A 14,537-nucleotide genomic window follows, 5' to 3' on the forward strand; every position below is an offset into this window, starting at 1 on the left:
CAACCTTAAATATAGTCATACAAGAGATCAGTGAAATTTAAACAGTCTTTTTTAAGTTATGAAAGCCAACCGTGGCAGAACCAAAATTTTATGTAAACAAATCAAGGCTTTTATTGTAGAGCATGACGTGAGTTGAAACCGGAAGTTGTTTATTATTTCCTCTGACGGGTACTGGTTACGAGGTAATCATGGCGGCCGCTACAACACCAGTAATACCTGAGAAACCCCACAAAACTTCACCTTCAGGACCTGTACCGTTTGACTTCTCAGAGCCCCCGGTCATCGAAGGCTTCAACCCGCTGCCGAGAATCAAAGATGAAACATTCAAAGAGAAATTCATAAGAAAGACCAAGGAGAATCCGTTCGTCCCTATAGGTGAGTTACACAAGCTCTGAATCTCCGCAGAGCCAAGTTGACTGAGTGCAGCACTGGAACATGATGTTTTAATACTGCTGTGTGTCCAAATCAGTGACAGTTTCACTCATTTTATGATATAAAATTCTTACATTTGAGTGAAGGATATGCGTTATGAGATTGTGGTTACATAAGCTGACGTCGTAGAAAATGAAGTTTGTGTCATTCCCAAAAGGAGAGCATCATCTTTAATGTATGACATGCTTACATTAATTTCCTGTTGCTTTGTTTGACTCCTTAAAAAACAAGATACGACAGGTCCAGTAATTGTGTTCAATGTTTAAGTTTAAAACATGGTTTTAACTGTTGGTTATGATGCATTTTGGGGTTAGGGAGGCTGGTGTCTCTCAAAGCTGCTGACAGTGAAGTTTTCTCAAAAGCGTGTCGTTTCTAGATCTGCATGGTATGGGAAAATATACAGTGTGGTTTCATTAGAGTGATAATTAAGGATGTCCCGATATTACATTTTCACTTCCGATACGATACCGATACTGCAGCATTGAGTATTGGCCGATACCGATATTAATCCGAGTCCATATCAGCATTAAACATGCATACTTTTATTACTTAGTTTGTAGTCTGTCTGTCATGTTAGAAAAGGCTTGATTAAGTGATATTATTCAAACAAAGAACAGTAGTCAGCAACAGTAGGTATGAGGAAAAACTGACCCATTTATTATTAACCAATGGTTAACAGAAACTGCTTATATTGGAGTGCTCACATCAGAGATTTTAGATGCATCCGTTACGATACCGTTACTTGTTTTGTGCTGACTGATATCCGATATCAATATCGGATTGGGACACCTCTAGTAATAAATATATTAAGTCAAAAATGCAAATTTTACTTGGAGTATTTTTTAAATATTACACTCATATAACTATCACTAATTTTGATAACTTAAATGAACAGCTGATAAGTGGCTACACTTACTCAAACTTCATCACAGTTTCAGAGATAGGTTTGTATTCTATAAAAGTCAGCGATACACCTGTACCTTGTTTGTGGCACCAATCAACCTGTATTGTTCTGATGGATTCTGTTTAACTTGTGCTCTGCTTTGTGTTGCCAGGTTGTTTGGGAACAGCAGGAGCGTTGATTTATGGTCTCCGCGCCTTCCATCAAGGGAAAACCAGACAGTCCCAGCTGCTGATGAGGGGGCGTATCTTTGCTCAGGGCTTCACTGTAGTCGCCATCATCTTTGGAGTCTTTGCCACAGCTGTGAAACCCAAGCAATAAAGACTGGCCAACCCTGCACCTGCTGTCGCCTTATTAAAAGCAGCACCGCCCCAGATCTGACCTGTACAGGACAGGTCTCTCTGATTGAACAGCAAAATCTTTTTTTTTTTATCAGATCTCTTTTGCAAGGCCAACATTATTTATTGTTTTCTGAACTGTTAAAAACTCAGTAAGCAAGTTTGATTGTACTTGTATAATGCTACAACAGCCAAGAAGTAAAATACTGGTAAATTTGTCTATATGCAGCTTGCTCCATGTTCTAATGGTGATTTCACTTTCAGATCTAACTTGTTCTTGCTGAAATGACTTGCATTACACCTGAATGTGTCTTCTGGTGAAGGAATCATAAAACTGACATTATAAACCTAACCTGGTAGGGTGTGTGTATTTCAGAAAAGAACAACAGTCACAACAATCTCCAGGGGACATCTACTCCTTGCACAGCCTTTATTTAACAGTTTACTTATAAAACCATTGGGAAAGTTCATTGTGAAAACAGTTTCTATATTAATGGCCTGGGTGAGTAAATATAAATGCTAGGAAGGTTTCAGACATTAGACAAATTCCAGTCTCAAAGTTCACCTTAAACACTCAAAAAGACAATCAAATTCTGTCAGATGTCTTGAGTGGGAGTGCTCAGAATGTTGTATTTGGTGAAGGACAGCACTTTGTGAATCACCTTACTCATGCAAAGGCATTGTAATGGCCATTTTAAGTGTCTGATAAAAAATGTGCAGCTGGAAACTCGATTCTGTCCCTCAGACATCCAGTGTTGTTAGTGTTTTCTGATAATTCAATGCCAAATAACAGTGGGTTCATCTGCCAACACCTAGTAGTTTCATTTTTTAAAATAGAAGCATCCAAAGGTGGATTTTGGCTCTCGGACACACAGTATGGTTTAGTCAAACAATACGTTTTATCTCATCACTCATCAACTGAACAACTGATTAATTTCAGAGTATTTTGATGGCAAAAGTCTCACATGATAAATCTGAATAAGCAAAATCCTTTAGGTGATTATACTTGGCTGTTTTTATCTCCCAGTTCCCTTTAAACATTCACTTTTTTCAGTGATCATACTGTCCAAATAGGCAACATGTGAAAAAAATATGCAGGCATAACTGTTAAATTTGACACCTTGTTGAATGCTGCCTTTAAAAAAAGAAATTGTAAATATGTTATAACACAAAAGAAGATGGCGCAGAAAAAAAGCATCTGCTGAGAAAATCTGTGAAATATGACACTGCACGAGCTGTTAATCATGTGATCGCTGAAAATTTAGGTGATGGTTTAAATCTTTGGTTGTGTATTTTTTTTCTTTCTTTTGTGAATGTTGCCCAATTAGAGAGGAAATCCATCTGGCTGGCTACTCACACTAGAGTAAGAGCTACATCAAAAAGGCCACAAGCTTGTGCATTTGAAAGAGACAGGTGTTAGCTACGTTCAACATGGTTAGTGGGGATTTCAAACAACAAAATGAACAAAGGCTAGAATTCTTTGTTGATGAGAGGCATAAGTGTTTACAATCTAATACGCTATAGTGCTTATGAAGAAAGTGACATTGACCATAATGCGTAGTTTTAAAACAACTCAAAATTGTGCATCAAAACATTGGAAAAGGCATGCAATAAAGTTGACCTAAAACAATTCATAAATTAAAGGGGAAGGAAATGTTTAATTTACAGTAACAATATTTTCTTATTTTTAGCAGTGATCAAACTGACCAGCTAAAGGTTGCTGTAACAATAGAGCAGTCCTTCATCTTCTCACTAGAGGTTGGGATAAGTAAGTTATTTCAACGCATAAGGAATCAAGAAAAGTGGGTAGTTTTATAAGCTTATAAAGACACCAGGACTTTTATGGAAAAGAGAAATCAAACTTCTCTGATGCAACAGGGGGGTTAAAAACTGAAAAGGCAATGTTTTCTAGAACAGAAAATTCTCCCTGCAGCCCCCTCTAGCGAACTAGGGGTGTCTGTTTGAGGGAGATGAGGACTGAACGCATTCGAGAAACATCCTTTGCCTGCTTGTTGGTTTTTGGATTAAAATCACAGAGACGAGCTACTCTCTCCCATTCAGATCCTGGACTGTCGCCATCACTCTCTGCCAGGAAAGCCTCCTCTGACGCCCTGTAGGTTGAAGAGAAAGACGAAAGCATATGAATTTGTGATTTTTGTTTGTTACAGCAAGGCCATCTAATACAGACATGGTGCTAAGCCACAGTTCTTGATCACAAGACACCTGTGCACAAATAAGACAACAACTCCATGCATGTCCTTATACCAAAATATGCTTTGTTGGAGACCAAAAAACGAGAATATGTTCCAATTTATAGTACATTACATTACATTCTAATAAAAGAGCAGGGACTACGAATTAAGCCTTTAGTAAAGAAACGTGGTTTTCGTGTTTGGGCATGCATCAGATGACAATCAGCTCAGGGCATTCAACATTAGAAAGTGTGAGACTTCTAAACCTACACAAAGCCTATAACATCAGAGTTGGGCTGTTTGTAGAAAGCCTTGTCAGCAATCCTAGTACGCAGGCAAGGCCAAGAAAGCAGAAAAAAGAAGGAGAAAGAAGAACAGTTTCAGTGTCAAACAACAAGCACAGAAAACTCAGTGTCTGCATTAAAAGGATTATGTAAGCAGCTGAGAAAGACTTCGAATGAGGTGGAAATTGAAGGTTTAAAATGATCTAAACAATCAGTCTGTTGCCAGTTAGCAGGCTCAGAATAGCACTAAAGTGTTTCACTCAATTAAATGGCAGCTTTGATGCTATGCTTCAGCCTGGATGTGACATTTGCTCCCTGCTGTTTGCATTCCTTCTAGCTAAGCAGCTTCCTGTTTTGTTTTCCAGTCAGTCCAAAAGGACACACAGCTGTAGACTAATATCTCATCAGAGGATTGTCTCTCAGCGCTTTTGCAGGCACAGAGAAAAAAACTGACAAGAGACAGATGCAGAGTGATACCGTGCCAGACTTGGACAGAGTCTGTTGGAAAGTGTGAGAAAAGAACGGGTTAGCCAGGTCAACGAAAAGAAAGAATGCAATTGGGGATGCACGATATTATTGGCACAATATCGGTATCGGCTGATAAAAGCTTAAAAACACGTTTATCAGTATCGGCAGGTATGAAAATTTCTGCCGATAAGCACAACCGATAAGGTGCTATTCAGTTAGGATTATTATTATTATTTTCCATCTGAAAAATAAGCTCCTTAAATAAAATGTAGCACTTCATTTATTTGCACTGCAGAGCTCTGTGTCTGTCACCAGGTTGTTACAGTAGCTCTAAAATAATCAAATGCAACTTGGTTATGTTTAAAAATGCATTGTACATTTAAAGTTCATGTGATCTATAGAAATTATTTTTCTGTATTTCAATACTGAATGTCTTGAGTTTGAAAAAATAATACATTTTTATGGTAAAATCAAATGTTTTTTTGTCTTGTTTTATGTGTTTCTTAAACAAATACGACCGTCACAATAAGAGTAACATATAAATTCCAGTACAGGATAGACTAAGCTTTCTTTACCGTGAAAAAAACAAACAAACTTGTGATTATCGGTATCGGTATTGGTATCGGCCAAAAAGGGGTTTCGATATATCGGCATATCGGCAAAAATCCAATATCGTGCATCCCTAAATGCAATGTTTCTGTGTGCATCAAACACTGAAGGCAACTAGACTGAAATAGCAAACTTAAGCTATACTCTTAGTGTATTTATAAGAGATGTATACAAAAATCAGAAATATTATTGCTACAGAATTTGATCTGTTTTTGCAGTGTATTATACAGAAATGCTTCAGTTTCCTGAATTGCTCTGCTCTCTGTTTACTAAACATCTTCAATTCCATTAAAAAAATGCGTAGCTGGTAGGATGTGAATGTGCATACATATATATATGTGTCCATGCGGGATGTGTGGGCAGATATACACTGCATAGCTGTCAGCTGTGTGGACATTGAGTACCTTTGTCTACTCTTTATGTATGCTTTGTACAGACTTGCTACAAAACGTGAAGTGACAGCATCATAATTACATGATAATGGTACAACGACTGTTACTTCTCTGCATGTGAACAGAGGGCATGTCAGACACTAACCTGTTGTTGGCCTTGTTCTTCTCCATCTGTTCAGTCTGGTGTACATGCCAGTCCTCCAACTCCTTTTTGGCTTTCTCTCTCCACTCTGCCTCTGCCGCCTTGGACGCAGAGTCTTGGTTGGGTTGCAACAAGAGGGGAAACATGAAAGGATATGAAGGAGACAACTTACATGATCAGAGTCCTTGTGGGTACAGAGATAATATATAACAATAATTCAAATGAACTAGGACTAACCAGTGTGATTCACCTCAAAATAAGAATAAGATGTAAATAATAAGCTGATTTTTGCTCACCTAATGCCTCCAGGCGTGTCTTCTGTTCCTCCCTCCACTTGCGTAAACTCTCTGGCTCCTGTCTCTGGATATCAACCTGGGCGATGGCTGCATAGTTGTCTGTGGGGCCATTGGACTCCTTTGGGACGACATGAAACCAAACATTTTCACTGTTATCAAAAGCACCAACACAGAATAAGTAGTGAAATCCTTAACTCGTGACATTCAGTGATGAAATCCTAACAGTGAAGCACACAGAGATCTTCTTAAATAAAACAAATTAAAAAAACTAAAGATTCAACAAGCTTACCGGAAACATGTCCCCATTCACTGTGGCAGGTTGCTCTCCAAAATCGTCTGACATTGTGAGAAGAGGACAAAGTTAATGCTTGAATATATTTTCCAGTTGGCTAACCTTCCTGGTCACCCGGACGAGCTTATGTTGACAAAGATACGGACACTTTTATTTAAGCTCAACGCTAGCTGAGAAATGAAGCAGCACCTGTTTGGGCACTGATGTTGTCTGTGCAGCTTTGACGGTTAACATGACAGGTTTTTCCAGAACTTGTCTGACTGGTCAGCGCTGAATGATGTTACTAGGATGTACTATTTACACGATGCGTCTATAACGTGGGTTAATAACAAAACACATGTTTTAAATCTCTAAACACGAAGCGTCAGCATGATATGCTTTAAAAGAGCAGTTTAAGTTTTAGCTGTGCAAAGAAATGAAATAGGTCAGTCAGCTAGGCTAGCAGGCTAACGTTTAGAACAGCTCTTAAATTGGAAATAAGCGGGTAAGACAGCGTTAACTAACACTCTATCTGTGTTGGTGAGCTACTGGAGGTGTTTTTACAGAAAATTTGTGGGTAGTAGTCCTTGCTGAATAACTTAGAACCACACTAGTCAAAGTACCGGTAAGCATATAAGCTAGCCCCAGTTAGCTTGTTAGCCTGCTACCAGTGGCTAACATTAGCTCAGACTCAAACTCACCATAGTTTGCAGGCTGGGGCTCAGGCGGCGGTTCCTCGCCCGCATCCTCCAGCGCCCCAAATCCTTCTCCGTCGTTTTCTATCCCCGCTATCTCACTCTCCTGTTGAGCCAGGAAAGCAGCAGCCGGGTCTTCTTCAGTCGGGTGTGCTCCATTGTCAGCCATCTTTTACAAAGTGTTTACAAGTTTAGGTTAAGCTACGTCAAAGCCACAAAACCAGACAACTTGTCCTGAAACGCCGATACAAACAAATCGTGGATTATACTCGAATATGAGCTATTCTAAGTTAGACCACTGTGAGAAACACTTTAAACTATATGATCGACTGTAGAGAGAAATGTTAGCTTCGACTCAGGCCCTCAGTGATGATTCATGATTTGTTCACTTAACTCGGCACATTGATGATGGAGCAGGGCAGCACCCTGAGGGTACCATCTGTTCTTTGTTGAAGTTTGTCTCCATCTGCTGGCCAGCTGCTGCTCCTTCTTTAGTGAACAAACCTCTGCAACCAAGCCATCCTACTACAGGGGGGTTGACCGTGATGTTTAAAAAGTTGGAAGTAAACTGAAAGGTTTTCTAAAGCAAATATCGTAATTCTTTTCTCTAGACTTGTACGTTGCTGGGAAGCTGTGTTACCATGTACTTGTATGTAGGCCATACCCATATTATATTTCCCTGTAGGAGTTTTTTTCATCTTTGTGAGCTTAGTTAAAATTGTAGGATGTCTTTGCCTATTTTTTGCAACAGCATGCAACTTGAAATCAGTCCAATTCAGTGTGAATCCAACATAGCCAACAATTCAAAACAGATTCCAATAATCACATACTCTTACTTTTGGGGATATCAAATGTTTAAAAAATAGTCTAAACATGAATACAATCTTTAATGATATAAATTTGAATACTGGTTTGAAACAAACTCCTTCTGCTCAAAGTATCAGAACGTGTATTTCTTAAATAGAATTAAAATGACTTTTGCAGGTAGGCACATTATAAAGGACAACTGTATAAAAATGTCTCATGCATGATGGAAAGTTGTTTCTACATCAAGATATTTATAAATGACTAAATGTCTGATTTAACATTCAAATAATTAAAAAAAAAGTAATAAAAAGATTATTTTGACTTTCGGGTTGTTGGATTTTTAAAGTCGCCCAATACACTTGTTTGTCTTTTAGCATGTTGAGGCTGTTTTGCATTTATTTTCATACTGTCATATGGTTGATATACCCATTTCCCCTGTAAAAAGTTGAAAAAGGGGAAGTCATGTTAATGACATCCAATCACATAAATATGACGTTGTATCTCATAAATATAAGATACTATTCATTATCATGAATAATCCCATTTTTCCAGTTTTTAGATGATTTTTAAAATCTAATCTGTAAAATAATAATAATATGACACGAGTAAAGTTTTTTTTGCCCTCAAAAATAAAGGTAAATATTTGAAACGTGTGTTATCCGAGGTAAACAGACCCTTATCAGTTTAAACAAACAGCTATCTTGATACGAACATCTAACTTGAAAATTCTTGCCAAAAATAGCCGTTTGAGACTGTAATTTTTTTTAGTATATTCAACATTTTATAACCAACAATGGTGTGCTTTCATTTATTATTATTATTATTATTATTATTATTATTATTATTATTATTATTATTATTATTATTATTATTATTATTATTTTATTTTAATTAATTAATTTATTTATTTTTTACCTTTTTTCAGGAATAAATGATAAAGTGGATTTTTTAGCGGCTTTTAAGCTCTTCTGATTGATGTGGATCAGCAGCAGACGGTTAAACAGCTGGGTTGTCTGTAAAGCACGGCCTCTCCTGGTTTACAGCCGGAGTATGAAAAGAAGCAGCGGCCCATGTGACTTCTGACGTTTCAGTCGAGTCCTGCTAAAAAGAATTTGAGGGAATGATCCTGCGGCTCACCAAGGGGATCCACGGAGGCTTCCTGACGTCCGCTTTAAGGAAGTCCGAAAGTTAGCCCACTCACCGACTGACTTTTTGTCTCCTTAAGACTAAGTCGTGATGTCTGGCGTAACGGAGGGACAAGAGGTAAACTTATTGATTGTCTCTAACTCTGAACGCGTTCTTGTGGGTGTGCTGCAACTTTGTAGAGCTAACTTTTCACAGTGTTAGTCATTGAACGGACTGTGTTGTGCCTCTCATTGTGCAGTCTGTGGGTTTGGACTGGCTGATCTGAACCACAGTCGGTCTCAGTCGATGCAGATGTACTTTGTTCATTGTCAGAAACGAGTTTGTGCTGTTTTTGTGTCGCATTTTGCCACTTCCAGGGTGAACGTAAAGTTGTGTTACACGGTCTGTTATGCTGTGGTGTGACTGATTTAACAGCCTGTAGTTTAATGCTGTAGAAAAACTTACGTTGTATACTTTCAAATAAATTACCAGTAAGCTATATGAGCTTGTTAACAGAAAAGAAAATAGAGTACAATTCTGTTAGCGCAGATTACTACTGTTCAAAGTTTGAGCTCCTATAGAAACTTTATAGTGACACCATGGGAGATTATAAATAGCAATTCCATAAACAGGGATGACACTTGAAAGTAGACTACAGACATTGCTGGAATATTTTTTTTTTTTAGCTTTATTATTAATTCAAATGAAAGTATATAATTTCCTGCACCCAATTCATGTATGTTAATCTTAAATTTCATCCTAGTATGTTTTAAAACATGTTAGTATGCACCCTACAATTGTCTCAATTGAAATCTCACCTGTTGCTAGTTTGGATCTTTTCTTAAAATCAGTCATTAGTCTTGTGACTGTTTTTTCTCCTGGTTTCTCTGCAGTATCCATAATATGAGATTAGTGTTAGGAAGTTAATATAGGTATAAATAATAAGACTTTTTGTTTGTTATGTAATCTTGAAGATCTTGCAACATATTACAAACATCTATGCAATTCAAAACTCTTAACAAGATGTTTTTGGTGAATGATCTATTTGGAGCGTGACAGGTATTTTTGACGAAGGTTCTATTACTCATTAATATTTATACATATGCATGTGCACAAACCCACGTTTCTGGTTTTACTTCGTGAGAGCTTCTCAGTTGCTTCAAAAAAATCTATGTTCAATTATAACTGCTAGTTAAGATCAACTGAACCCCATGCCCTCAAGCAGGAATGTAGAATTCTGTTAGCTTCACTTCAGATGTATCTGTGAACTTTAAAGAAATAATCTCACAAATTAAGCGACGGTTGCCAGAGTATATGGGCAGTTGACGTTAGCTCCCTCCGTCCTCCTCTACCCCCCTCTCTCTGTGACTCATGTGGGTGTAAGGGCTGAAATAGTTTGGTGTAGTTTTACATTCCTTATATAGCCTCTGAGGAGAGGCTAGGGCTTGCCTGTGTTACACACACACACACAGTGTCGGGGGGTAGGGTTTGCCAACAGAGACAGAGAATCTGCTTGCTCCAGCTTACTGACTCTTTAGCTTTCTCCCAGCTTTTTGCATATCGGCTGTCCCTTGAGGACAAGGTAGGTCTGTCTGTATTGTGGCATCTGAGCTGGCTAGCCGTGTGTCATGGAGTGTATTGACACCTGGTGAAGTGATAGGAGGAGGTGGAGGAGGATGAGGAAAAGCCTGGTTAGGGGTGCAGGCACAGAGGTCAGTGGTACAGCAGTAAATTAGAGTGAGCTAGCCCTGCGTCTCAGGTCGCTTTAGGTTCTTAAAATTACCTGGTTAGTGAGGTATTCAATGATAACCTCTCATAATGTTGTTCCTACTCATTTCTTTGTTTCCTACATGTTTTAAATTATGTAAAATAGTAATAAAAGAATAAACAAAGCAGGTTGGTTAATTCTCAGTAGCTTGTGTTTAGCCTGTGCTAAAAAATAAATTGAATACAGTAAGTCAGCTATTCGTACTTTGAAAACAAGAAGCAAACTTGAACATTTCTGGTTTTTTTTGTTCAGTAGATTTATAAAGCTGTTATTATCCATGGTACTCATTTGAATTCTGCTTTGTTCCACTATTTATAAAAATGTTCCTCTCAGATTATGACGCAAGGAAAGGCAGTTAATTAATTTGTGTGTTGATAGCTGAAGGAAGGTTGCGTCCCAGTTGCAGCTCTGGTGTTTTATCATCTCATACGTTGCATAAACAGCCTCATTCTTATAGCTTAATTGATTATCTCTGGCAAACTGCACACTTAATGAGGCAGGGTGACAGGGTTCTTATTAAAAGAGGACTTCTTAGAATTAGATACCCTGTTTCTATAAACAAAACAGTTTAAGTGTCAGTTTCTGTATTGTGGAAATGTGAGCAGAATCCAGCAGCTATCGGCTCCTGTGGTCTCTGGCCTCTCCGGCCTTCCCGGCTAATTAACTCTATTTCTTGCTTTGTTTCCCCAAGGCTATGAACACATACACTGTAACCCTTGAAGGGCCTGCGCCCTGGGGCTTCAGGCTGCAGGGAGGGAAGGACTTCAGCATGCCTCTCACCGTGTCAAGGGTAAGTCAGTGTTTGTGACCGTAAACAGCTTTATGCTTTCCTGCATATGTGTTCATAACAGTCTACACGCCTGTGTGGGAGATGCATGGAGTCTCATCCCCGTGAAGACGTATACAGTCCTCCAAGGCTGTTTATAAAACCTTTGACCATAATGACAGACGGTGGTCAGTGACCATGGCTCCCACATAAAGACTCAGCATACACAGGTCATCTTTTGGTAGCAGTGCTCATGTAGGGTTTTTCTGTTCTGCAGGCTGTTTCATTCATTTTCACCTCACTCACTTTTGTAAAGTGCTTCACTAAGCCTCATGCAGTCAGCTCTAACATCCAATGACTACGCTTTGTTAGATTTAATAGCTCACAATGACATGCTGCTGTGTGTCTCACCATGCTTTGTACTCTCCATGTTGGGTCACTACCTCTCCAATAAATAATTTGTCAAAAACTCTATAAACTGCTGTCGCTATTCAGGAGAGCAGCAACCACTTTCCAGGCCTTATAAGTGCACTACTGCTTTGCCTGACAAACACACAGACTCTCAGTTGCAGCAGCTTGCGCATGCGCACACATAAAATCATTCCCACTCTGCTGCCAGCTATTACGCACACATATCTCTCATTCTATTATGCACTCAGTCCCTATTGACGTTGTTACACTGCTACCTTAGAGGCTGAGGTCATCGAAGAGTGTTCGGGCTGATTTACATTTTCTAAATCTTCAAGTCTGATCTCTCTGTGCTGCTTCACATTTTAGATATAATTGGAAGTTAGTAGGTAATTAGATATAGGTCAGGCCTCCCAAGGTTAACCTACATACTCTCAGTCATTTAAATGTCTTTAAATCTGGTTTCTTTGCAGCTACAAGAGAAAGTGTAACATTGAAATCAAAAGAGTATACAGTAATACATGTTGCTTTGATCAATATGTTCTGTAGGCTGCTGTATGTTGTAAGCAGCCTGTTGACGTGTGTGTTGAGCTGACGTAATCAGGCTGTGAGGGCTGGAGTTATCACCAGCCTTGTCAGTACATGTCTAGTGTCTGTTCTCTGGAAGGCATATTCAGGACCACAATGTTCCCCCATGATTCATGGCTTGAGTAACATTTTCTTCTACTCATAAAAGAACAACCAGATGTAATAACCTGGTTTGACACCTGGTCCAAAACAAACAAGTTTTTTTTTGGAGCAGTATAGAAGTGTTCACCCAGTACAAGCAGGAAGGATTGAAGGGTGAATGTCTGTGGGTGTGCCTGTAGTTGCTAAATTATCTCGAGCCAGCTCAGGAGGCCAGTTTTCCTGCAATCCAGGAACATTAGACATGACGATTTACTGTCCTTGCTGACAGAAATATAGCTCAAAGTGCTGTACTTAAAAGCGTTACCCTGCAAGAGTCTCAAACATTTTGTTAGACCCAGTTTAGTCTAAGCAGCAAGGGGTAAAATTGATAATGACTGCTAAGACTAGAGCTTAACAGCTGGTTAGTGGTTAATATCTTTGTGGCTTGTTCCCACAGTCCACCAGGCTTCAGGCTACAAGGGTTATAAAGATGTGACAGGTTTTCTCTCTGGCTTTGGCTCTCCCCGCGTTTGCAATAAAAGACAAGACGGTGAATCACACAGGCGCAGAGGATGAAAACAACCCAGCGAGGGATGTAAACCTCGAAGATATATAGCATCCCTTAGTAACAGGAGAAAAGTCAGGCCCGTCCTGCGCTCCGTGGGCTAACGCTGGATGAATTTGGTGGGTGGTCTTTCTTTACTGGCCTGCAGCTGATGAGATAAGTATCTCTGCGTAGACAGTGAGTGACAGGCGATTACACAATGAAGAACATGTGGAGTGACAGGACAAAAAGCTCAGACGCATTGATCTTTTCAGAGTTATCCCTGTGCAATCTCTTTGCCTTGCAGCATTTAGCTAAGTGTTTTTGCTATAGATTAAATGACAGTCATTGTTGTAAGACAGATTTCTTATTGTTGTTTAGCTCCTTTGTGGTTGGTCATAGTGTGGCAGAGTGCAACATCATCAATAACACAAGTTTGAATCATTAACTGTGTTTTTTCTTTTGCTTTGTAATGGTGATCCTGATACACTTTGCATTGATTTGGAAAGCTGTGGGTCTGTGACTCCCGCGTGTGTGTGAGTTGGTGTATAGGTCTTCATGCTCCATAAATGCTTTTGTTTCCTTCCTCCTCTGTCTGTGAGCCTTGAAAGCTATGCTTTCTCAGCATTCCTGGCATTTTTTCCCTGTCCACCCCGTCGCTGCCAACAGAAAATCCTCTTGTCTCCTCTCTGTGTCTAATATGTCTTCCACACTCACTTTTCTGGTGATGATGGACTCTCCCAATCCCACTGGAATACTTTCCTAGTGAAATCAGAGAGGGGAGGTTGTGCCAAAACAAACTGTTAAGTCACTATAGAAGGGAAAATAGCTCTCTGATCTTAGCATAATATGGATACACCCATTTATCAACTTAGGAGAAATGTTCCAAATTTGAAGCCTTGTTTTAGACCGTTTCATTTTCCTGTGCCCTGCCTAAGCACTCTGTGCATGTATACACTTTAATCCAGTTAAATCAAGACAGTTCTCTGGACCTCCTTCAGCCAGGATTAGAGTCAAGTAAACAATGAGAAAGTCAGTGTCTTGGCTGTTTAACTAAAATGTCATGGTGGCCCTTGCAAACTGACTCAGTGACACTGGCACAGCTTGTGAGTTTCAGCAGCCCTGGCCTCTGAACCCTCCAACCTCAACCCTGCTGCTGCTGCTTTTTAAGGTTAACGTTTCTTCAAGGGGCTGGAATTTAATATAAAAAAACTTTAAGTTTGTGCTCAACAGTGGGGAAGTGTTGACCTTTCTCTGTTTGTAGCCTTACAAGAGCCAAATCTTAAAGTTGTCAACATGGAAACATCTGGGTCAAACTCCAGAAACCTCAGATCCCTGGCATCCAAGAACACAGCTCGCTGGTGTTTCATTACAACCCGGCCTGGTCTTTGCCAATGTCTTCTTTTACTAAAACCACCATGTAGTAGTAA

The 14,537-nt window shown here is 39.3% G+C and overlaps 3 protein-coding genes across 5 annotated transcripts in view; 2 read left to right on the forward strand and 1 right to left on the reverse strand.

Annotated features, from left to right (window-relative positions):
* The first annotated feature begins 134 nt into the window (after positions 1-134).
* Positions 135-3,325, forward strand: higd2a (HIG1 hypoxia inducible domain family, member 2A). The gene is made up of 2 exons (XM_074674603.1): positions 135-375; positions 1,488-3,325. Exons 1-2 carry the CDS (start codon positions 189-191, stop codon positions 1,652-1,654), a joined length of 354 nt encoding a protein of 117 aa, XP_074530704.1. The 5' UTR covers positions 135-188; the 3' UTR covers positions 1,655-3,325.
* cltb (clathrin, light chain B) lies at positions 2,917-7,445 on the reverse strand. Of its 2 annotated transcripts, XM_074674601.1 has the most exons (6): positions 7,027-7,445; positions 6,344-6,390; positions 6,055-6,172; positions 5,762-5,873; positions 4,134-4,187; positions 2,917-3,782 (listed from the first exon to the last, which is right to left on the reverse strand). In XM_074674601.1, the coding sequence occupies exons 1-6, from the start codon at positions 7,187-7,189 to the stop codon at positions 3,611-3,613; spliced, it is 666 nt and encodes a 221-aa protein (XP_074530702.1). In that variant the 5' UTR covers positions 7,190-7,445; the 3' UTR covers positions 2,917-3,610. The 2 variants fall into 2 exon arrangements, with proteins under 2 accessions (XP_074530702.1, XP_074530703.1); XM_074674602.1 differs by lacking the exon at positions 4,134-4,187 and having other exon boundaries at positions 7,027-7,443.
* Positions 7,446-8,875: 1,430 nt separating this feature from the next.
* pdlim7 (PDZ and LIM domain 7) overlaps positions 8,876-14,537 on the forward strand; it is a 39,194-nt gene continuing 33,532 nt past the window's right edge. Inside the window, exons 1-2 of one of the 2 annotated variants that reach the window (XM_074674600.1) lie at positions 8,876-9,090; positions 11,412-11,510. In XM_074674600.1, coding sequence (XP_074530701.1) covers positions 9,064-9,090; positions 11,412-11,510 — 126 coding nt within the window. In that variant the 5' untranslated portion in view covers positions 8,876-9,063. The remainder of the gene's footprint in view (positions 9,091-11,411; positions 11,511-14,537) is intronic. The other variant, XM_074674599.1, reaches the window with a different exon arrangement.

This window comes from Halichoeres trimaculatus, unplaced genomic scaffold, assembly GCF_033239565.1.
Source record: "Halichoeres trimaculatus isolate MK-OKI-2021-1 unplaced genomic scaffold, fHalTri1.1 fHalTri1_scaffold_7, whole genome shotgun sequence".
Lineage (NCBI taxonomy): Eukaryota > Metazoa > Chordata > Actinopteri > Labriformes > Labridae > Halichoeres > Halichoeres trimaculatus.